This window comes from Coenobita brevimanus, chromosome 98 (assembly GCF_032717465.1).
Source record: "Coenobita brevimanus isolate Jiangsu-jjx chromosome 98, ASM3271746v2, whole genome shotgun sequence".
Taxonomy (NCBI): Eukaryota; Metazoa; Arthropoda; class Malacostraca; order Decapoda; family Coenobitidae; genus Coenobita; species Coenobita brevimanus.
Window position 1 is genome coordinate 29,563,599 of NC_137051.1, and position 25,575 is coordinate 29,589,173.

The window sequence follows — 25,575 nt, forward strand, 5'->3', positions numbered from 1 at the left end:
GAGAAGAAACGGGAGATATTGGAGAAAGTTGATGCGGGTTGGTCTTCTTCACGCATTCTCCGCGAGTTTAACCTGGCCCGGTCGACTTTGTTCGATATCAAGCGTTCCCGAGACAAACTCATGCAGTACATGGCTGACTTCTCGTCGAGAAGCAAACGCAACGTGGAAAGGAAGGTTATGTTTACCCCCAAGTTTGCAGAAATCGACCGATCCACGTTGATTTGGTACCGACAGCAACGTGCAGCTGATGTGATGGTACGTGGAACGGAGCTGAAGGCTGCTGCTGAGAAGTTTGCAAGGCTTCACGATGCCCTAGACTTCAAGGCATCCGAGGGTTGGCTCTTCGCGTTCAAGCTGCGACATGGCCTTACTAAACGTAAAGCAGATGGCTAAGCATTGGACGCTAACGAGGATGGAGTTGACGAGTTTCAGCACAAGGTGAAAGGCTTGATCGACAGGGAGGGCCTCACTCTCGGTCAAGTCTATAACGCAGACGAAACTGGCCTATTCTATCGCTCGGTGCCAATGAACACTCTAGCCGATGAGACGGAGAAGCGTGTACCTGGCCGCAAGCTTTCTAAGGAACGGATATCTGCTTTGTGTTGTGCCAGTGCTAACGGCATGCACCGGCTTAAGCCCGTTATTGTTGGCCGTGCAAAGCAGCCTCGGTGCCTTCGTGGGGTGATGGATGTCCTTCCTGTCGTATGGTACCATTCTTTGAAAGCATGGTTCACAGCTGTGATTTTCAAAGACTGGTTTCACCGTCACTTCGTCAAGGAGGTCATCCAGTACCAGACGAAGACACTGGGAATTCCTCGCGACCAGGTAAAGGCTCTCCTTCTCCTCGACAATGCACCTGCCCACCTGTGCGACAAGGACTTGGTTGCTGAGAATGGCCGTATTAGGTGCATGTTTCTGCCACCTAATACGACTGCTCTCATTCAACCCATGGACCGAGGAGTGATCGTGGCAACAAAGTGCCTGTACCGTCGGAAGTTCCTGGACGAGGTGATGGTTGTTCTTGAGGATGAGGACGAGCGCAGGGAAGGACGTGACACTTGAGGCAAACGGACTTTGGAAAACCTTTGCCGCTACAACATCAAGTCTGCGCTGTACAACTGGGCTAGTGCATGGAAGGAAGTCCCTGTGAAAACTCTTGAAAATGGTTGGTCTCGTCTGCTTCTCGGAACAGATGTGGAGTACGATTTTCTAGGGTTTGACGTGGATGACTTCCATGCACGGCTACGTATGCACAGCGACGATGTTGATATGGACGATGTTCGTGAGTGGTTGGACGACGATGAGGGCGATCCTGGGTATCAGACGTTGTCTGATATCGAGATCGCGTCTTCGGTTGCTGGTGTCAGTCCCGAACTTGAAGATTCCGACGACGAAGGCGATGATGATGCGGACTCCTCTCAGCAGGACGCTACTCCAGCCATCCCCAAGCTGAGCGCACTCCGGGAACATCTAGAGTTCGTCCTAGACTACCTGGAACACCCGGACTGCGACAGGGAGATGGGGCCCTTGGGACTCGTGGAGGAAGTGCGTGCTTTCCGGCAGCGCATCATCAATCGCCAGAATCGTCGGTCCTTGCGTCAGTCAACGATTGACAGTTTTTTCAGGCCCGTGACCCCCGCTGTGCCAAGCCCTGGTTCCACTCCGTTGCCTCCCCGAGACAGGCCCTCATGCTCCGAGCCACAGCCCAGCACATCAGCTACAGTGGAGTCACTGCTCGATGTGAGTTTGCGGCTTTCTTCAGAGTCTTCTGTAGTCGGTACGCCATCACCACGACCCACCGATGCACCCCTTGGTCGCCTGCCAGTGATACTCTCGGACTCTGACAGTGAATAAACAGGAAGAACTTCTCCACTAGACCACACGGGAATTTTGAGTGTTGTGCAGTGAAAAAAACGGTGTGTTGTGTTAAGGTTTTCGAAATGAGAGAAAAGACTCAGTGGAAACAAAATTTAACGTAACTAACCTTCTTTGTTTTGGCTTTAGAAATTGAAAAGATTGGGAAAAGTTTATGTGCAACATTAAAGTTAACTGGAACATTATTTGGACTAAAGTGAACACTGTGAAGAGAACGGACTTCTGTGTGTTATTGACTAAGTTCAGTGCAAGACTTCAGGAAGAGTGTACTGCAAGTGCTTCAGGAAATCGTTCTTACTGTCAGAGTCCGAGAGGAGGCAGTTATTCATCGAGGTGGCCAGGGACTTGCTGTAAGTAGCCAGAATGTTTCATATTGTACTTTTTTCCATACTATACTTACCAGAATGTTTCATACTGTACTTTTTTCCATACTATACTTACCTCATGCATGTGCAGTAGGAATGTGTTTTTCAGAGTTAGGCTAGGTTAGGGTCCATAAGTACCAGAATGTTTATTAATGTATGAACATACTTCTAAACCCACATTTTATGTTTCTTTTGCATTTATTTCAGTCATTTATGTGCCTTATTGGTGTGATTTGGGTGTTAAATAGGTGCTATGCATGTCCGGAGGGAGTTGTATAGGTGTTTCTCTGAGTTAGGGTCCATAAGTACAAGTCCATAAGCTGGGGCCCAATATCCGGACGAAACCAATAACCGAACCTACCGATGGCTCTATTGATCCGGATATTGGAGGGGTAACTGTACTTAGTAGACATGCTTAATTATGTGCACACAAGGGCAGAACATATACTCGAATTTACCACATATGCGAAGAGTCTGGGAACGTAACTCTCGTGTGAATTAAAGGCTTACCTGTAGTACTGTATACGTGTACTGCATACTTCTAAATAGGAGGGGTAAAGTTTTAGTGGGAGTCCAATGGGGTCCTGGAATGCATCCTTCCCTTTATGTGTATATTTCAATGGGGAACATCGTTTCGATATACGAAATTTCGGATTACGAAAGATTTTTTTGGTCCCTATCCCTTTCGTATTTTGAGGACTCACTGTAATACAGTGTCATGAATTGGCATAATAACGGTCTCATGAATCCATGACATTACGCACCATCAAAATGAAAATTTTCAGAGAAAATTTAACAGTAGGTAATATATACATCCTAACTGAGTCACACAAGATTCACACTGTGGTGTGTGTAGTATCCTGTTACAGGAGAAGAGCACTGTCATCAGTGAGTGTCAAAACCTAGTATTTACATTAATAGAAGCAAGCTTGAGGGAAAAAACTGTGTGACAACGGTGAGAAAAAATGTACTCAGGTCAAACTGAAGAAAAGTTCGCTACATTTACATTAACAACTGATTGTTATGTAGCATGGTGTATGTGACACGGTGTAGGTGTGACAGTTGTAGTGTAACTGTACCTATGTCTAAAATGATATAATACAAATGACAGTATTGTGATACCAACTTTAACGTACGGAAGTGAAGCTTGGACATTGTTGGAAGGACACAAGTCAAGAGTGAGAGCAGTGGAAATGAGTTATTTAAGAGGAGCCTGTGGAGTCACGTGGAGAGACAGGCTGACGAATGAGGATATAAAGGAGCATTGTGGTGTGGATGTGGATGTGATAGGAAGCGTTATGAGGAACACACTGAGGTGGTTTGGCCATGTGGAGAGGATGGAGGGTGAAAGACTGACGAGGAGAGTGTATGTGAGTGAGGTGGAGGCGGGAAGAGGGAGGGGGAGGCCGAGGATGAGATGGAGGGATGGGGTGGAGAGGTATATGAGAGAGGGGGGTGTGAGTTGGGAGCAGGACAGTGAAATGGCGGGGGACAGGGCGACTTGGAGGCGATTTGTTTGTGGCCACCCCAAACGGGATTGAGGCGTCTGGCAATAGATAGATAGATAGATAGATAGTAAATGGAGATGATTAGGGCAGAGAAGAAGAGGCGGCAGCGTGCAGCAGAGACAATCAGCTAAAGTGCTGTACCCTCACAGCAAAACTGCATCACCTGCCAAATATACCTGTGAAATTAATCAGGGTGGAGCATCAATAGAGTCAATGTGACAAACAGTTTATATTAAATTGCAATTACCCTATGCGTAGCAGTCAATGCATACACAATGAAAAGTACGCTTCAGCTGAAAATTCAACTGACAGCCAAAGCTTCAAAAGTTCGAGGTTGCCGTTATTTTCTTATTGGGTAGATTATTAACCAGGAAATGTGCTAGTCCTTGGATTACATAAATTGCTGAGGATGCCTGTAGATTACTGGTTAAACCTATATCTTTGTTAATCAGAGAACAAAGTACTCCATGGTTAACGCATAGACACGGTGTGAATATGAAGGGTGAGGTCTGAAGCCTTGCCTGGCGCTTTCAAGGAAGACAGCAATCCGTCAGGCACCAGCTCCTCCTCTCATCTGCGAGACCATGCTTTGGTTCAGCTGATCCACCCCCTGCAGCATCAACCCCTGGTATGTTAAAAAGATCCTGATAGGTGCCGATTAACTAACAGGGCCCTCAGTGACCCACAGCCCATCACAGGTCGAAAGTAAGAGTAGTGAGTGTTAACTCAGGGCTCTGTGCATATGTTCCTAGTCTAAGTACTGTCCGGTGGTAGTTGTTCCTATGCACTCGGACATCCTAAAAGCATACTTTCCCTTATACAGTATTTCAACGCATACACCAATATCAGTAAGTTGAGAATCCATACGCAAACTCGGGCAGGTCACATTTAACAGTCTTCTTTTGATTGGTAGTGGTGTCCTCAGCAACTCGCATAGCAGATCTCTTACATACTTTCGCGAGCTGACATGCCTTTCATAGACACGGCCACTCCGTCCACACAAATGTATCCACTTTTGCCTGTTGATTTTATCATTTGGCATGCAAGAGCATCTGAGAAACTTGCCATCAGATGTCTTCCCTGAACACCCAAACACACAGCACATCGTGAAAGGCATTGTAACTTCATGAAATGTATAAAATAAAGCAGGCTATGCATCACAAATGGCTGGCAAAAACACACTATTGTCCTGCTTCGTGAGTGAGGCAGGTCGAGGGCAGGTATCCAAGTGACGTCATGGGTCAGGGTGACCAATCATAGATGACCTGGGCAAAACCAACCTTATTTTGGTCCAAAGATGAGCACACTGTTTGAGCCTCTACACTGTGGTCAGGTGTGCACCCAAATTGCCACTGCCCTCTCTCTCAAATGACTCGGAGATTACGGGCGTGGATTCAAATGACGCAGGAAGGACATGTCCCTAATTGGTGGTACTTCGACACACATTGCAGAAGCACGCAAGCCTATTTATTTTCTGTCCCATTCCTGGCTAGAAAAAGTCAGCCGAGATATGGTCTTGGGTTTCCTTTTTGCCTATGTGACCTCCCAACGCTGAACAATGACTCAGTTCGAATTCTGCTCGGCGATATGTTGCAGGAACGACAAGCTGCAGTCAAACCTCACCCTGGGGTGTTTGTGACCCACCGTACAGCCGTTCTTGTTTACAAAGGAACCTGGCTTAACCTCCCTGTGCATACTTAATCACATTACCCTTTAGTTTCTTCTGCCCAACACAAAGTGTCGGATCAGACTGTTGTTCCAGGACAACATCATGACTACAAATCAGATCTGGTGTTGATGCAATGGTCAGTGGGGTGACACAGTTTGGAGCCTTGGCCATAGCTCATGTTTCTGCTGCCGAAGTCTGAGTAGCGACATCTATGGTGCAACTATACTTGGCGCCTGGTATATTACCTATAATAAGGTCAAACAAAGTTCTGGCATGACAACTGCAACTGTCGAACCAGTGTAAAAGGGAGATGCTACCTAGATACGTGCCTCAGGAAACAGTCTCACTGATCCATCAATAAGCTGAGCATGGATCTGTCTGCCTGTGTACTCCTCAGGCTGAACTAGACTCTGCCTGACAGAGCAGCCTGAGGAACCATTGTTTCTCTGGACAGTTACAGAAACACCTCCCACAAACCCTGGCTGAACAAGGAAGGCACTGTTACCTGTGGGAGGGCCTGTGGAGGAAGTGGCCAGCCGTTGATAAGGCTGCATAGCACACAACTCTGCGAATGTAACGCCCAGAGGACTAGATGCCTGAAGGGTCGTAATCACCATCTGGGGAGTTGGAACATTTACCACCTGTGGAGGAGGGCTCACTGTCTGAGGATTAGTTACTTATGAGGGAGGACTTGTGCTGCTAGGGATGACACCATCTTGCGCATGTCAAGGAATGGAGGCTGCATTTGCCACCTGCCTCTGATACGCTGGGACTGGTGCTGAAAAGATTGTCCCGAGTGTTGATTGCGTGGCTGATACTGCTGCTGGTTGGGGTACTGCTTGTATCACTTCCAATCGGGTTTCTACATATTCTGCCCCTGGTCCTTTTTCTGTGGTTTGTTTGGACTGTGGCCATTATTTTGAGAAAGGCCTTGATGCTGGGGTTTGCTCTGAGATGGCTTCCCAGACTTGGCAGTATCTTCCCTGTTCCAGGACTGTTGCTTACGAGTTTGGTACCCATATGCAGTGAAGAATGTGTCAGCCTTTTCCACCATTTGACTGGCATCCTTTACCTGACAAATCTTTAGCTGACCCATAAGCACAGCGAGCCACGACTTGTACTTGCCTTCCTTGTGCGAAGGAAGCTTGAGGTGTGGGGTTGCCAGAACATGTGCAGCGGAGCACTCGTGGAACTCGGGTTGGCTGCACCAGATGTGCCCGAAGCCAAGGAGTCTCGTTTGAGCTTCAACACCTCAAGTTCAAGTTCATGTTCTCTCTCACATTCCTCATGCTGTTTCTCACGTTCCTCATGTTGAATTTTGCGCTCTTCACAGGCATCACTCTCACGTTGCTGTTCATAAGTGTACTGTGAGAGAACATAGTCTTTAAAATCCTGGGGATTGGTAAGCCCCATATCCTTGGCTTCCTGTATGTCTGAACTAGTAGCCATGGTGCAAACCCAAACTGAGACTGAGTGAACTAAAGACTGATGTACTGACTGCTGTTTCACAATTGAACGCTAATAATCAAAAATAAAGAATATAGGCACTGGTTGGTGGTGACCAGTTTTATCTAGTTAAAGTGGTAAGGAAAGAGAAATGAAAAATTGCATCTGGCAATCAAGCAGAATCAGTAACCACCAGTAAGGTAGTGCCTATAAACTTTAATGATCATAACAAATAACTAGTTATGAGTGAGTGAGTTTATTATTTCATTAATAACTTTAATGCTAGGAGTTAATATCCTGGAATGAAGTCACCAGATGTCAAGGGGGGAAGTGAAAATAAGAATAAATTGTGAATGAATCGTCAGTTGTCACAAAAGGAATTGACTTATGGAATCATGTAGTAAGTTTTTACTTTATGCTGGCTTACTTCTCCAATTCTGTTAAAGACAAGAATTTCATAAACTTCCTCAACAGTACACAGCGAAGACTAATCACTCACGAATGCCGAATCGATGATACTGTTAGCGTCTGAGAAAGTGTCCTTACCCCTGACAGTCTATAATTAATACTAACAGACAGATTCTATTGTTGATGCTAACTCCTAGCTGGCGCAACAGATTTATTATGAACCAGTACAAAAGAGCTGGCTTAACTACCAGTTGTGATTAATAACAAGGAAAGTTTGTGCAAACAGGGAGTAAGCAAATTAAAGTAAGATCAATGTGGAGAAATCAAACACAGTTATTACATTTAATTGAGCTCAAAAAGAAGAACTGTAAATTTATTAATTATGTCAAATAAATTTGTGTTACACGGGAACTTGAGTAAATTCAGAATATCAGTGAAAGTAAATACACTCATGCACTCAAACAACAGCCTAATAATCTTAAGCCTAGAAAACAAGGAAAGAAATACTGGTCAGTGAAGAAAATGGAGTCGTGGTTGGGAATAAACTGGGCGGCTCTGCTTGATACTCGAGGCACAACAATTCTCACTGCTGACATCCACTGCTGCCGATCACCAACTTAGTGGGGAGATGCGAGGATCGTAGAACTGTTAGAGACTGTAGCAGCTAAAACGGGGCCTTCTCCGCACTGCTCACGACGTCCTCTTCCTTTGACAGCTCAACACCAACTGGCCAATGTTCATACGCTGGCCTCAAAGCAAATAGATGATCACCGATAGTAGGCGTGGCCTGACTTAATGGCTAGAGAGGCAAGGCAGAGGAATGATTACACTAAAAATATTGTTCAATGAAGCTCTAATGTCATGCATAAGAACAGTCACTTATGAAGCAGTGGTGAATGTTCTGAAAAACAGTTACAGTTAGAGTGCCGTCACAGGACGGTTAGCTGCGTGAGCGAAATTTTCTGGGATTTCCCACTGCGTTCATAGGCTCGCATAATAATACAATGTCACAAGCTCCCCTAATAATTCAATGTCACGAATTGGCATAATAACAATTTCTCAACTTTGTGACAGTCCCATGTCTCCTTGAAGATACCCATGGAAGAAATATCCCCCAGATTCTCATAAACCACAAAATTCTTGCATAAATTTGTTACTAAAATTCAAGTTTTATTCAGATTTCTGCAACAGAAAATGCTTAACCTGTATGGTGAAGTTTGGCTTGTAAATTAAGACATGTGAAGAGAAATGTAGCTGTTCGAAGGCACACAGAAGGTTTAACAGGTCAGTCACAGCCTCCCTAACCCATGCATTCTTATACTTATGCACAGCTTAGGTCACTAACAGCCAAACTGCTATATTATGCTTAGAATTGGTAAATTATATATGCAGTACCATAAATTAGACAAGAATCAAGGCATCCTTGGCACTTTGATTTAATCTAAGGGATGTCCCTTTGCTTTCTGTCAATTGTCAGAGCCCTTAATCCTGTAAGGGGTGTCAACAAACAAATCGCCTCCATGTCACCCTTCCCTGCCATTTTGCTGCCCTTCACTACCTCACACCTCCCTCTCTCATATACCTTTCCACTCCATCCCTCCACCTCATCCTTGGCCTCCCCATTCCTCTCCTCTTCCCCACCTCTCTCACATACACTCTCCTTGTTAGCCTCCTGCTCTCCATCCTTTCCACATGGCCAGACCACCTTAATGTACACTCAGCCCTCGTAAATCGTGACAATTTGGGTCTGGACCACTGCCGTGATTTACGAATTCCATGATTTATGAATAATAACTCTTTTGTGAAAATTTAATTTGGGTCTGGACTTTGGCCAACCCGCCCCCACAGCACCCTACCTACATCCATCTAGGCACCATCAAACACAAACATACAAATTAAGGAATATTCAGTGCATGTATTAAATAGAAATAAGCAGTGTTAAGGAATCTCACCTTAACCCTATGACGAAATTGCTTAAGTGAATGGAGTGGGGTGGTGTTGGGAAGACCTTAGAACCTCTCAGCACTTGTTCTTCCCAAACTCTTTCGCCAGCTTTGAAAATTTCTCTCCTATCTCAACACGACGAATGAGCTCCAAACATTTACTGTACAACAACTGCCGCAGCTTCTTGACGCCATACTGCTTAGAGCACTTCATCGGGAGGTCGGGAAGGGCCATGGCGGGTAGGAGGCGGGGGGAAATTGCACAAAAAAGGCAGGTAACTCTCGTACTCCACAGCGACGGTCTGTAGTGTGTGGACTGGCGGGACAAGAACAACAATAACATGGCAGCATTAGTATGCACATAAGCCACCAGGGACGCACAGTTATTGGTTGTTGGGTCGTGATTTTCAGTTTGGATGCCACGGTTTACGGTTCTCCTCGGAAAAGGCCCACTTGGGTTCCTAGGTCCGCGATTTTCGTGACATAACAGTGATTTAAGGTTGCCGGCAGTCTGATGGCCACCTAGCCATGATTTATGAATCCGTGATTTATGAACAATTGGGCAAATATGAATTGGAGCAGGTGAGGGACGTGGAAGGTGTGTGCAGGATATTTACAGAAGAAATATGTGCAGCATGTGATGTGGCGTGTGGGAGGAAGAGAAGACAGAGGGGTGTGCAAGGAACAGCGTGGTGGACTGAAGAGGTGAGACAGGCTGTGCCACAAAAGAAGAAAGCATACAATGAATGGATGAGAATAGGGGCGTGGAAGAAGTTGAGAGGCGGAAGAGAGAGTTATATGTAGAAAGAGAGAGGTGAAAAGATTAGTAAGAGAGAGTAAGAAGAGAGTGGATGAGGAATTTGGAAGGAATTTGAGTGTGAAGTGGAGGGACTGTAAGAAAATGTTCTGGAAAGAGATGAAGAGAGTAAGACAGGGTGGAAGTGAGGTTAGCAGGGGAGTGAAAGATAAAAATAGTAGATTACTAGTGGAGAAGGGAGAAAAAGTGAGCAGATGGAGAGAACACTTTAAGGAATTGTTGAACATACAGGATGGAACTAATGCGAGTATAAGTGGCTGGGGAATGGCTGGGAGAAGGAGGGAGATGAGAAGACAGGAAGAAATCAGTAGGATAGAAGTTGTGGAAGCAATGAAGAAAGTTAAATTGGGGAAAGCCCCAGGAATTGATGGAGTGTGTGGTGAAATGCTGAAGCATGGGGAGAGATAGTAGTAGAATGGATATGGAAGATGTGCAGATTGGCCTGGGAGGAAGGTTGAGTCCCGGAGGATTGGAAGTCAGGTATAATTATTCCCTTGAACAAAGGAAAAGGGGAAAAAGAAGTGTGTGGTAATCATAGGGGCATTTGTCTTCTTAGCCTAATAGGAAAAGTGTATGGTAGGATACTTATTGACAGAGTTAGAGAAAGAACAGAGGAATTAGTTGGAGAAGAACAGGGAGGGTTTAGGAAGGGAAGACGTTGTGTAGATCAGATATTCATTCTTAGATCTTTAGTGGAAAAGTTTCTAGAGAAGGGAAAGAAGCTGTATGCGGCTTTCATGGATTTGGAGAAAGCATATGACAGGGTGGATAGACAAGGATTGTGGAAAGAATTAAGAATATATGAAGTAGATGGAAAGTTGTTGAATGCTGTGAGGAGTATGTACGATGGTGCGAAGACTGCAGTGCGTGTGGATGGTGAACTTAGTGAATTTTTCTTTTTGGAGGTTGGGTTGAAACAGGGATGTGTCATGTCTCCATGGTTGTTCAATCTGTTCATGGATGGGTTAATAAAAGAGGTACAAGGTAGAGTAGTGGATGTTGGAGTGGCACTGGTGAGAGAGGATGGTGTTTGGAAACTCCCTGTACTGTTGTTTGCAGATGATACTATGTTGTTGAGTGAAGACGAAGGGGAGCTGCAAGGCTTGGTGGATGAGTTTGGGAGAGTGTGTAAGAAAAGGAATCTAAAGGTGAATGTAGGGAAGAGTAAAGTGATGGTCTTTGAGAGAGGTGAAGTCAGTGAATGTACAGCAAGGTTGGATGGTGAGGAATTGGAAAATGTGAGTACATTTAAGTACTTGGGTAGTGTGATGAGTAAGGATGGAGTTTTTGAGGGTGAAGTGCTTGAAAGGGTACAGCAGGGAAGAAAGGTTGCTGGTTCTTTGAAAGCAGTGATAAGAAACAGGGAAGTGAGCATGGAAGTGAAAAAGTTACTACATGACAGTATTGTGATACCAACTCTAACGTATGGAAGTGAAGCTTGGACGTTGTTGGAAGGACACGAGTCAAGAGTGAGAGCAGTGGAAATGAGTTATTTAAGTGGAGCCTGTGGATTCACATGGAGAGACAGGCTGACGAATGAGGATATAAAGGAGCGTTGTGGTGTAGATGTGGATGTGATTGGAAGCATTATGAGGAACACACTGAGGTGGTTTGGCCATGTGGAGAGGATGGAGGGTGAAAGACTGATGAAGAGAATGTATGTGAGTGAGGTGGAGGGGGGAAGAGGGAGGGGGGGGCCAAGGATGAGATGAAGGGATGGGGTGGAGAGGTATATGAGAGAGGGGGGTGTGAGTTGGGAGCAGGGCAGTGAAATGGCGGGGGACAGGGCGACGTGGAGGCGATTTGTTTGTGGCCACCCCAAACGGGATTGAGGCGTCTGGCAATAGATAGATAGATAGAGTGTATTGTATTTCTCCTAATGCCTGCCATCACATCCTCATCACAACACTCCTTTACTTCCTCATTTATCAGTCTGTCTCTCCATGTAACTCCACGTGCTCCTCTCAGATAACTCATTTCCACTGCTCTCACTCTTGTGTCCTTCCAACGAGGTCCAAGCCTCACTTCTGTACATTAGAGTTGGTATCACAATACAGTCATGTAGTGCCTTTCTACTTCCATTCTCACATCCCTGTTTCTTATTTCTGCTTTCAAAGAACCAGCAACCTTTCTTCCTTGTTGTACCTGTTCAAGCACTTCATCCTCCAAACTTCCATCCTTACTCATCACACTGCCCAAATACTTAAGTGCACTCACATTTTCCATTTCTTCATCATCCAACCTCGCTGTGCATTCTGTGACTTCATTTCTCTTGAAGACCATATCTGTGCATTCAGTGGTTTTATTTCTGTTGAAGACCATAACTGTGCATTCAGTGACTTCGTTTCTCTTGAAGACCGTAACTGCATTCAGTGACTTTGTTTCTCTTGAAGACCATAACTGTGCATTCAGTGACTTCGTTTCTCTTGAAGACCATAACTGTGCATGCAGTGACTTCATTACTCCTGGAGACCATAACTGTGCATTCAGTGACTACGTTTCTCTTGAAGACCTTAACTTTACTCTTTCCTACAATCATCTTTATTCACCTTTAGATTCCTTTTCTTACACACTCTCCCAAACTAATTCACTAAGCCTTGTAGTTCCACGTCAGTGCTGGTGGTCACATTGCCATAAAATGTTGTTCGATACTGGTGGCCACAGAAGGGTTAAAAAGAAAAAATTTTTGTTTACACTAATTACAGGAAAATTAATGATCAGAAATACAGTAAGGTGTGGTACAGCCTCGTAACATTAGTGTTGTTTCTTTTTTGTCTACAGTACATTTCCCCTAGCCAACAAACTTTTGTTCCACAGGTGATTGGTACTTTTGAAGGTGTCACTAGTACTGTGCGTGCCACCCTGACTGAATCCTTGGTGCAGCTACTGACCCCAAAACGACGTTTGGATATCTTGCGTGATGTCGTTGAGGCTAAGAAGTCTGGCCGGCCTTACACTATGGCCTTTTGTGGGGTCAATGGTGTAGGCAAGTCAACCAATCTTGCGAAGGTGGGTGACCTTTAAGTTTTGTAGTGGACCCTGTCTATCTATCATACCTATCTATCTATCTGTCTGTCTATCAATCTATCTGTCTGTCTATCTATTTATCTATCTGTCTGTCTATCAGTTTGAGAGAGAGCCTGTTACTTGTTACCTATGAAGAAAGATATATGACAGCTGATTTTTTATTATGCTAGAGCAGTGGTTCCCAAACTTTTTCTGGTCGTTACCCACTTTTCATACATGATCCTTGTCCATGGCCCCCCTTCCCCAACCATAACCCATGACTACAGTGACTGTCTACACTACAGTCCTACACTCATCATGTCCATATAAAAATCACTTTAGCAAATCCTGTAATTTTATTGATTCCATTTTTTATTTTCTCTTTTGTTAAGTATTAATAAAGAAATGTGTATTTTGTCTTAGCTGAATCATATAATTATTGAAATGGTACTAAAAGAATAATAAAATGCACCTTAAAAAAATCCATACTTAGAGTAATTAAAAATTGCATTATTGCAAAAAGCTGATTCAGCAATAAAAAAAAAATTCACTGGATTGAAAAAGTGTATTAATCCCACGCAATTTGATCTGATCTTTGAATTTTACAAATCTGATAACTTTATAATTCTGAAATGATATGCTATAATAGTGAGTCATAATTATCTGTCACAACCATGGCCTTCAGTTGCGACACACCCACCTCCTCCCAGACCATTTGCTTCTGAACATTCATGCCAGGTTCATTTTTCCTTCATTTGAATCCCCATTCCACTCAGTGTAAGTTCTCTCCACTGACTACCTACTCGCTAAACTCCTTCGGTTCAGGTTATGGCCCCCTACATTCTGATATATGGACCCCAAGGGGGCCATGGCCCCCAGTTTGGGAACCACTGTGTTAGAGAGAGAAAGAGAGAGGCTGTCACTCGTTAGCTATGAAGAAAGATATGTGACAGCTTCTTTGTTTAAAAAAAGAAATGGGAAAAAAAAATAGTGACTGGAAACCTGCAAAACGTAGTTCTTTAAAGGAAGAGAGGGTAAAGCAAGAGTTTATCTGATCATTTGTATTATACAGGGTGAAACTGACAAGAGCATATAGAAAAATGAGTGTGGAAAGTATACAAAGAAAATAAAGGAAATCAGCAGTAGATGAATGTGAATGAAAGGTGATGGAGGAGACTAGGACAAATGAAATGAGAACGAATGGAATTTAAAAATTTGTGGAGTGCGTACAAGAGAGTGCATACAAGGAGTGTTTATGTAGTAATGCCAGAGCTGTGTGCAATATTGTAAGGGCATAAACTAGTAAGAGAGGAATGACTTGGTGGGGTGGGGAGGTTTGAAGAGCAGTGGAAGAAGAATATACAAGGGAGTTCGTTTGGTTGGAAGAAAGGAATTATGTAAAAAAAAAAAAAATAGAGGAGGAGGAGGAGGAGGAAGAAGGAAGGAGGAGGAAGAGGAGGAGGAGGACTAAAAATAAGAAAAGTGTAGAGTTTAGTATAGAGTATGAAAATGAAAGTAAAGAATACATTTTTAAGACAGATCAATATGAGTGTCTGTAAACAGAGGAAATTTTCAGAAGAAGTTGCAAGAATGTAGGAATAAATTTTCTATAGAGGTGAATGTAGTTTTGCTTCTTCCGGGCAGATCACCTTCTGGTTGATTGAAAATAACTTCCGTGTCCTGATTGCTGCATGTGATACCTTCCGTGCAGGAGCTGTGGAGCAGCTCCGCACGCACATGCACCACCTTAATAATCTCCACCCACCAGAAAAACACAATGGTGTGACAATGGTACAGCTTTTTGAACAGGTAAGCTAATTTGTTGTTACGTAACCCTGATCTGTCTGATCGAGCAGATTTGTCAACCTTAGGCTAGCAGCTGCTTTTGTGGGGGCTGTCCTACAGGTACAGTATAGTACAGTATGTACTCGTACACCATGTAGGGAACTGGCACCCCCTCACAGAAGACAGCACCTCACCAGGGTTGGATCAGGGTCCTCTCCTGCAGTGAGGTGCAAGTAAATGAGGAGCTTTGTCTCCTGAGTGGAGAATGCAACTGCTTTGCCCCACCTAGAGTACACACCACCACCACGTGTAGGCTCCTCATGAGCATCTAGTTGATTTATGTAGTATAGTAGTAGCAAACCTGCATAGTGAGTTAGTTTTGTAGTCAAAATTCATATTTCATCTATTGAAGTACAAATATACAAATTATAGAATGTACAAAAGTACAGGTATAAATGAGAGTTAGGGCTAAGTGTGACTACAATATTGGAAGCTCACCATGTAGACATTTACTTTCAGGGTGAAACTTTGGTTTGATTTTTTAAAAATCATGCCGAGTTTCTCATAGTTACGAGTATTCTTATTAATTTCTTGTTTGTTTTCTTCTGGTATCCCTGGGACAGGCAGAGATATAATATGCTGACACACTCTTTATGAGTTGAGGTGAGAAAAGCAAGGGGATGATTTGAAGAAGAATCTGTCTACCTGTAAAACCTCTACCCAGAAGTAATTTAGCTCCTTAATGGCCGACGACGTCGAATGATGCTATATTTATGAGTGCTGTAGGCGTCGAATTAGCATGATCCATAAAAAACTGTGAACAGTTATGGTATGTTTACACGAACCTACTCTTCCATCCCAAGCTATCCTACTCTCTGGCTTTTGCTATCCTTTCATTCTGTGACCAAATATAGCTGTGCTGTTTATCTATCCACTACTGACTCTGGAAAGTTCTTCAACTGTCTTACATCTAAGGTGGAACACATCCTATCGGTGTATCCTCTCTCAGAAATCTCCATTCTTGGTGATTTCAATGTTCGCCATCACCTTTGGCTGTCCTCTCGCTTCACTGATCCTCCCGGTGGAAAAGCCTTCATCTTTTCCATCCTTAATGACCTGGAGCAGCTTGTACAGCAGTGTACCCATATCACTGATGCACCTTGGAGAGAGTTCCAATATACTTGACCTCTTCTTTACAACTAATCCTTCTGCTTATGCTGTTATTCATTTCTCTCTGTTGGGCTCCTCCAGTCACAACCTCATCACCTTAACCTATCCAATCGCTCCAGTTAGGCCTGTGGACCTCTCTCAAGAAGAGATGGCTGTGGCATTTTGGAGCTGCTGATTGGGAGGCCCTCAGGCAGTACCTCTTTGATTTTAGTGGAATGATTATTGTTTCCATGGCCGAGAGCCATCTGGGTGTGTCATGCGCATTATGGAGTTATTCCTTCGAAAATGGAAGCATACATTTCTTTCTCATATCCAGTGAAAAAAAAAAAAGTTTAATCACACTTGTTCTAATGCAGTCCACAAGGAGAAGGCCTACAAAAGGTACCAGAGCCAACCCACCTTTGAATATCATTTTTTTTTCTTCTTTTCCCAGAATCGTGCTAAGTCTGTTCTTCACTTTGCTAAAAACAAGTTCATTCATACTAAATGCTCTGAACTCTCCAACTCAAAATCTTCCTGCTCCTTCTGACACCTTGCCAAAAACCTTTCTAACAACTTTACCTCATCATCCTTCCCACCCTCTTTCCACACTGATGACTCTGTAGCTATTTCTTCAACTTATAAAGCAGAGCTCTTCACTCAGATTGTCTGCTCCAGCTCATAAAGCAGAGCTCTTCACTCAGATTGTCTGCTCCAGCTCCACCTTAGACAATTCTGTTGCTGTTCCTCCATCACTCTCCCCTTCTGACATCCTCATGGCTGACATTAAAATTTCTTTAATTGAAGTATTTTTTGCCATCTTTGGCCTCAGTACTAACAAGGCGTATGGACCTGATGGAGTCCCTCTTGTTGTCCTCAAGAACTATGCTTCTGTGCTTACACCCTCCCTAGGTAAACTCTTTTGTCTTTGTCAGCTTGTACCTTTCCTTCTTGCTGGAAGTTTGCTCTCATTCAGCCTGTCCTGAAGAAGAGTAACCATTCACAGCCCTCTGACTATCATCCAATTACTTCAACATCCTGTATTACAAAAGTTTTTGAGTCTGTTCTCAACAACAAAAATTTTAAAGCACCTTTCTTGTCACAACCGTCTTTCTGATTGTCAGTATGGGTTCCACCAGGGATGCCTCACTGGTGATGACACCTACCTCTCAGATTCCTGGTCATTCTCCTTTTGGGACTTCAGCAAAAACTTTGTGATTGCATTTGGCATCTCAAAGGGTTTCGATCAAGTCTGGCATAAATCTTTAGTTTCGAAACTTCCCTCTTACAGTTTCTATCCTTTTGTCTGTGCCATCATCTTTAGCTTCCTATCTGGTCATTCTATAGCTACTGTTGTTGAAGGTCATTGTACTTTTCCAATAGCTGTCAATAGTGGTGTCCCTCAGGGCTCTGTCCTCTCACCAGCTGTCTTACTTCTGTTCATCAACGACCTTCTAAGACGTACATCTAACCCGATCCACTCATACTTTGATGACTCCACCCATCTCCTTTCCATTCGTTTCCCGCAGTGTCCATCTCAGCAGTTGCTTCAACAAACAGTGGTGAGGCTGTGGCACACCTTATATCTGACTAGGCTCATATGTTTGATTGAGGTAAAAGTAATCTTGTTGTTATTAATGCATCAGAGACTCAGTTCATACTCTTTCAACCCAACAAAATCTTCTGCAAGAGTATCTTCTAATTTTTAACAATATCCAACTCAGTCCTATGTCATCTTCAGACATGCTTAGGGTTTCATTCTCTTGGGATTTAACTTGGAAAAATTATATTACCTCTCTCGTAAAATCTTCTTCTGAGATATTAAGTTTACCAAGCCGACCCCATGCTTTCTGAACCCCTGCACAGTTGTTGACTTTATACACAGGTTTTATTTTCTCCTGTGTAGAGTAGAACTCTCATGTGGGGAGGCTTCCCACATACAGCTTTTCTCACCAAGATGGAGTCAAAGGCTTTTTATCTCATTAACTCTCCTCCTCTTATTGGCTTCCTTCAGCCTCTGTCTCTTTGCCCCACTGTTGCATCTTTATCTCATTCTCTGTCGCTGCTTCAATGGCCACTGCTCGTCTGAACTGTCTGCTTGGATCCCTCCACCACTATGACAGGTGGTAATACCAGTCTAGCCACAATCTCTCATCCCTTTTCTGTCCAACTTTCTAATACAAGAATTAACCATTACTCCCAGGCTTTTATGTATGCAGTAGGTCAACCCTGGAACTGTCTCCCTCTGTCTGTACTTCCTACTGCCTATGATATCTACTCTTTCTAAAGCAGTGTCCAGGCATCTCAAAATGAATGGATCTTGAGTTTGGCTCCCTGTTATATTGTTTTTGTTTGTGTTTTCTTGGAGGGAACAATTTGTGGGCTCCTGGCCTTTAGTTCCTTCTTTGCATTAAAAAAAAGAAACAAAAAAATCGGGCAGTCAGTTCATCTTGCATGTTATCACCCATTGCTTTACATGTTATTGGTGGGTATGTAGTCATTTGATGAATTTTTCTGCAAATCATAGTGAATCACAGGATAGGTTTGGGAAGCTAAAAACACTTCGCCAGGTGCGCCAGATGATTCTCTTCACATCTGTAAGAAAGAAAAATCTTTTCAGAATTCTAAAAAATTGTCCTGGGACTTGCCTGTGGTGCACACAAATGTATTACCTCACAGCCATTGGGAAGTTAGGAATTCTGAATGCTAGGTCTTGCTTCTGCTCAGCACCAGTAAAACTAAGCAGGACCATGTGGCTGTTGCAAATGTTAGAGGTGTGAATGAAGAAATTAAGATAAATTTGTGAAGGTACTTAAAGTAGAAAGATGTAATGTGAAGGCATTGTGCAACATGAAGATGAAACAGAGTGAAGTTGGTAATTGAAAAGGTGTGATATCATTTTTAAGATCAAATATAAGTACTCATAGACAGATAAAAGAACTTGGGGTCTTGATGAATGATGAAGGATGAAGAAGAATAAATGATTGTGATTGTATTACCTCAAGTTCAAGTTTTAATTTGATATGGTGGAAGTGGCAATGAAAGATAGGTATTGGGGTCAGCTAGAGAGAATACGGCCATGGTGGTTGAGTAGCTAGCAGCCCTCTGGAATGGGCAGTTGGTGCCTTTCAGCAAAGGTGTCCATCCACCCCTTGTGGGTTGGTAGGTAAAATGAATATCTAGGGTAACAACTAGGGGAGGTAACTGTGGTAACATTGTTTCATTGAGTGAGCAGACCCATCAACTGCAGGCAAGCAGCTGCCCCTTCAGTGAGACGCAGGGAAGAGTGTACAGTATATGTTTGGTTCCCAGATGGATGTCACATTTCTCTCTCTCCACCCAGTTAACAGAGGCACCATAATAGGCTCTACATCACACCATTATTTAGTCATATGGTTACGTAACATCCACTATGGCAAGTAGTTTCCTGGGTTATAGGAAACCATAAGGCTTGCCACTTAGTGTAGAGCAGCCTGAAGTGGAAAGAAGTAATAAAAAGTGACAGGAAAGATGGGAGAAATAGGAAAAGAGGACATACACACTAAAAATATAAGATAAAGGAAAAAGTAGGCAGCACTACTTCAAGTGAGTAAATGATGGGTGCCATCATGACTGTGGTAACCTGTATGATGCAGTGGCCTTGTATCTCAGGATGGGTGGTGAATAACTTGGTACAGGCTCAAAGGTCTAAGTTAAGGAGATAGCACTGTGGCTATGCTCCTCATGGCATCTGCCCCCTACTTTCATCATTATGTTTATAGATAGAATGATGGAGCCCTTGCCAAGGGGTTATAGTATGTTTGTGATGGGGAGTCTCAACGGAAGTTTGAGCTTTGTAAATGGTGAGAAAAGTAGATTTAGACTGACTGAAAGGCATATCAGGCAAGAGTAGTGCATAAGTAAGTCATATATCAACCAGTAAAATGCCCTGGTCGGCGAGGTACAAGCGAAGCGAGGGCATTTAAATCCGAAAGCATTGAAATGTCGCCTTACACCAAGGATGCCTACAATATATTGATGGCAATCTACTTACCAATTTTCATGCCATTACAACAAACTGTTTGGCCTGTGTTCCTCTTTTGAAGATTCTCGACAAGCTGCACTTGGCACATGTCACATGCCACTTGCACTGCCTGGTTGTGGTGACACGTATCAAAAACAAATCTTAAAGAAATGGGCTATCATATGGTGCAAACCACATAGTAATCGGCCCTTCGGTTACCAAGATATGAGCTTCTCAAAAGCATTATGGTCAGGCCGGGCCTGGTCAGGCTGCTCACATGTGAAAATGCAACTACAGTACTTGATAAGAGACTTACGAGGGCTTCACATTTGCTCATAAAAATAAAGTTCAAAATACAGTAAAACTTTGATATAACGGACTTCAATAGACCAGAATTCGCTTTTATTGGAATCGAGGAGCTACCAGACTAAATTCCTATACAGTAATCCCTCCACTATCCGACGTAATAGAGCCAAAGGCATGTCCGGAAAGTGGTCCTGTCCGGATAGTGGGCACCAGCCTCCTGGACTTGTACTTATGGACCCTAACTCAGAAAAACACCTATACAACTCCCTCTGGACATGCATAGCTCCTATTTAAGACCCAAATCACACCAATAAGGGACATAAAAGACTGAAATAAATGCAAAAGAACTGTAAAATTAGGTTTTAGAGGTGAGTTTATACAATATTAAACACTCTGGGTACTTACAACAAGTCCCTGGCTCCTGGACTGGTACTTATGGACCCTAACTCAGAGAAATACCTCCCTACTGCACATGCATAGCATCTAATATCCTATTCACACCAATAAGGGACATAAAAGAGTGAAATGAGGTGTTAGAGGTAAGTACAGTATGGAAAATACAGTACAGTACAATATGAAACATTCTGGGTACTTACAGCAAGTCCCTGGCCATCTCGATGAATAACCGCCTCCTCTCAGACTCTGACAGTAAGAAGGATTTCCTGAATCACTTGCAGTACACTGTTCATGAAGTCTTGCACTGAACTTAGTCATTTGCACTCAGAAGTCCATTCTCTTAACACTGCGCATTCTTGTCTTACTTATGCTCCATTGTAACTTTATGAAATAAGTGTTGCACCCTGCACTTAAAGTCTTTGCACTCATAAATCCATTTTCTGAACATAACACACTCTAGTTAATTTTAGCTACATTGAAAGTCTATTAAATCAGTCTCTTTTCAGTCAGAATTCTAATTTCTTAACAGTATGCACTGTTTTTCTTTCACTGCACAACACTAAATTCCCGTCTGGTCTAGTGGAGAAATTCTTGCCGTTTAATCACTGTCAGAGTCTGAGAGTAGCACATGGAGGTGACCTAGGGGTGCGTCGCTGGGTCGTGGTGATGGCGTACCCACTGCAGACGACTCTGAAGATAGGCGCAAACTCACGTCGAGTGGTGACTCCACCGTGGCTGATATGCTGGGCTGTGGCTCGAAGCATGAGGGCCTGTCTTGGGTAGGCAACGGAGTGGAGCCAGGGCTGGGCACAGCAGGGGTCACGGGCCTGAAATAGCTGTCAATCGTTGGTTGACGCAAGGAATGACAATTCTGATGATTAATGATGCGTTGCCTGAAAGCATGCACTTCCTCCACAAATCCCAAGGGCCCCATCTCCCTGTCGCAGTCCGGGTGTTCCAGGTAGTCCAGAACGAACTCTAGGTGTTCCCGGAGTGGGCTCAGCTTGGGGATGGCTGGAGTAGTGTCATGCTGAGAGGAGTCCGCATCATTGTCACCGTCCTCGTCGGAATCTTCAAGCTGGGTACTGACACCTGCAACTGAAGATGCAATCTCGATATCAGACAGGGTCTGATACCCAGGATCGCCCTCGTCGTCATCCAACCACTCACGCACTAAGTCCACATCAACATCATCCCCATGCACACGTAGACGTCCATGTAAGTCATCCATGTCGAAACCTAGGAAATCGTGCTCCACATCCATTCCGAGAAGCAGTTGAGACCAACCATTTTTTAGAGTCTTGACAGGGACTTCCTCCCATGCACTGGCCTAGTTGTAAATGGCAGACTTGATGTAGCGGCGAAGGTTTTCCAAAGTCTGCTGGCCTCGCATGTCCGTCCCTCCCTGTGCTCGTCCTCATCCTTGAGAACAACCATCACCTCGTCCAGGAACTTCTGTCGGTGTAGCCGCTTCGTTGCCACGATCACTTCTTGGTCCATTGGTGGATGAGAGCAGTATTATTAGGTGACAGAAATATGCACCTAATGCGGCCATTCTCAGCCACCAAGTCCTTGTCGCACGGGTGGGCAGGTGCATTGTCGAGAAGGAGGACCTTTACCTGGTCGCGTGGGATTCCCAGTTTCTCTGTCTGGTAATGTATGACCTCCTTGACAAAATGGCAGTGGAACCAGTCTTTGAAGATGTGGGCTGTGAACCATGCCTTCAAGGAATGGTACCAAATGACAGGAAGGACATTCATCACCCCACGAAGACACCAAGGCTGCTTTGCACGGCCAGCAATAACGGGCTTAAGCTGGTGCATGCCGTTAGCATTAGCACAACACAAAGGAGATATCCTTTGCTTGGAGAGCTTGCGGCCAGGCACACGCTTCTCCGTCTCCTTGGCTAGCGTGTTCGTAGGCAAAGAGCGATAGAATAAACCAGTTTTGTCAGCGTTGTAGACTTGACCGAGAGTGAGGACCTCCCTGTTGATCAAGCCCTTCACCTTGTGCCGAAACTCCTCTACTCCATCCTTGTTAGCGTCCAAAGCTTCGCCATGAGACTTACTATTGGTAAGGCCATGTCGTAACTTGAACGCGAAGAGCCAACCCTCGGATGCCTTGAAGTCTAGGGCGTCGTGAAGCCTTGCGAACTTCTCAGCAGCAGCCTTCAGCTCCGTGCCACACACCATCACACCAGCAGCACGTTGCTGTCGATACCAAATCAACGTGGAGCGGTTGACTTCAGCATACTTGGGAGTAATTGCATTTGCGTTTGCTTTTCGACGAGAAGTCAGCCGTGTACTGCATGAGTTTGTCTCGGGATCTCTTGACATCAAACAAAGTAGATCGGGCCAGGTTGAACTCAAGAAGGATGCGTGACGAAGACCATCCCGCATCCACTTTCTCCAATATCTCCCTCTTCTTCTCCAGAGTCAAAACCACTCTCTTCATCTTCTCAGGTGGCTGGGCCATCATCACACACTCGAAGAAGAGGCACGAGAGCAGCAGGAGAGCCTGCAGCAGGTAAGGCACCACCACAAAAGCGAGCACGTGGGCAGCCATGACGACGAGCGTGCACTCACGACGAGACAGGCGGTAAGTGGGGAGGATGCAGGGGCGCTCTAGCGGACGTCGGAGGAATGATGCACCAAAACAAAGCTGTCCCGCTCCGCGCGCGCCAAGTTCAAATTACGGGTGGGAAAAAGTCGGATTTTTTTTTCTTTTTTCTTTTTTTTGCGGTTTTCAGACCATTTTGGGAATGTTGGATCCTGGGACGATAATGTCCGGTAAGTGGGGATGTCTGGAAAGTGGGCGTTCGGATAGTATGGGGATTACTGTATATTGAAAAAAGTCCGATAAAGCCAGAAGCAGTCCGGACTGCCTGACCACTTCAGCTATGTTCAACACAATAAGGTAAATAAAAGACATGTTTATCAGTGTACAGTACAGTATTATTATATATATTATACCATTTGATTAATGTATTGAAGTTATACCACAGTACATTACCGCAGTGGTAGTGAAAACTGTTTAAAAACCGTTTGTGCAATCCAGACTAATGTCTGATATATTGGATAAAGTCCGGGTTAGCAGGAGGAAGTCCATACAGTATGTTGCTTTTATCGGCATTTCACATTTTTCGGAATGGCTTTGGCCCCAATTAGTCCATTATAGTGAGGTCTTAATGTATTCATTATTTTGAGTATAGATATTCATATTTTGAGTTGGAGAAGTACAACAGAGTAATGTGGTAGTGAGAGATGAGAGGGTGTTAAGGAAAACTGATTATGTGTTTGCAGAGAAGTGGATTCTTGGGAGTGTTATTGATTGCAGAGTTGAGGGATGACTTTGCAATTGTCAAATGGAAGGTGAAATTGAAAGGAGCATGAAGGAAATCAGTGAGAGTGCTGGGATAGAGTACAAGTGGAAAAGATGAAAACAAAGATGCAGAGGATTATGAATGAAAGGTATTGGAGTAATTGTGGTCAGTGAACAGATAACACCTATGTCTTGAAAATGAGTGGTGTGTGCAAGGAGTGCTTGATATGGAATGCTAAAGCAGTGTGTGGTGTTATAAGATGTCAGCAAGTAAGGATGTGGCAGTTGGGGAGGTGGTGGTGGGGGAGTGGTTAATGTGGATGCAAAATCGGAATTTAGGTAAAGAAGAAGTAAATTAAGGGTATAAAATGTGTAAGGAGCTTCTTTTTGAAAGGCTATGTACATGCATGTGTCAGATTTGGTCACTTGGTAGATGCTATCAGTGCTACATGATCCTTGGCAGTAAAAAGAAAGAAGTTATATGAGAAATTTGGACGAAAAATAAATGTTAGCTGTGAAAACTGGAAATTTATAGAAAAGGGTGTTAAAATAATAGTATGAATGCAGAAAAGTATATGCAAATGTAGAAGATGAAGGTTGAAGAATGCCATAAAATGGAAGAAAAATAAGGAATAGACATCAATACTGTTTTGTGTAATTAATGATGGGAATGAGGAGCAGAGTTGTGGTAATCATGATTAGATTTAGTGTTTTGTGTAGACAGAAAGTTGTTGCTTAAATCTCAGTCTGTCTGGCTGAGCAAATTCATCAACCGCAGGTAAGTAACTGCTTCTCTGGCATTGTGTAGGTACAGTACAGTGCATTAGTTCCACTGTGTAGGGATACGATTTCCCCATGTGATAGACAGCACCTCACCAGGGTCAGATCAGGGGCCTTCCCCTGGTGAGGTGCAGGGAATGTAGTGTTGTACTTGATAATGTGACAGTGGCAGAATTGAAGAATGGAAAGGTAACAGGCATTCTGTAGTTTTGTCCGGATAATGAACACGTCTGGATACTGAGCATCCGGATGAATGAGGGTCTACTGTACATTCTGTGGTTAACCAGCAAGGTATAGTAAAATATTTCTGGTGCAAAGGAATTGATGATGTGTTGTAGTGTAGTAGTAGAGTAACCTTGGTCTGTCTGGCCAAGCAGAAAGATGAACCACAGGCAAATTGTTGCCCCTGCAGGGCCATCCCTTGCAGTGAACTGATGTTCCCTCACAGTGGACAGTGTCTCACCACAGCAAGGTGCAGGGAAGTGTGTGGAGGGTTGGTTTCTAGATGGATGCTGGATTTGTGACTTTCCACCCAGTTTACGGGCACCATAGTAGGCTTCACATCATCTCATTATGTGGTTATATGGTTTCCACCCAGCGTTTAAACCATTAGGTATGTCACTAGTTGTAGGGTCACCGTGGGAAGAAGTAGACAGCACTAAAAGTGAGTGAATTATGGTCATGACCACCTGCCACCCATTGACGTTGTGTAAATAAGACATAATAATATTTAAAAGTCTAACCTTGGTCTTCAGAATACAGACATGTGTCCAGAAGTCCTTGCCAAAGAATGATGAT

General features: G+C 43.9%; 1 protein-coding gene across 2 annotated transcripts in view; it reads left to right on the forward strand.

Annotated features, from left to right (window-relative positions):
- The window catches only part of SrpRalpha (signal recognition particle receptor alpha), a 409,651-nt gene that overhangs the window by 325,427 nt on the left and 58,649 nt on the right, over window positions 1-25,575 (forward strand). For both annotated transcript variants that reach the window (XM_080283804.1, XM_080283805.1), the window contains 2 exons: window positions 12,849-13,040; window positions 14,682-14,846. In XM_080283804.1, the coding sequence (XP_080139930.1) occupies window positions 12,849-13,040; window positions 14,682-14,846 (357 nt within the window). The remainder of the gene's footprint in view (window positions 1-12,848; window positions 13,041-14,681; window positions 14,847-25,575) is intronic.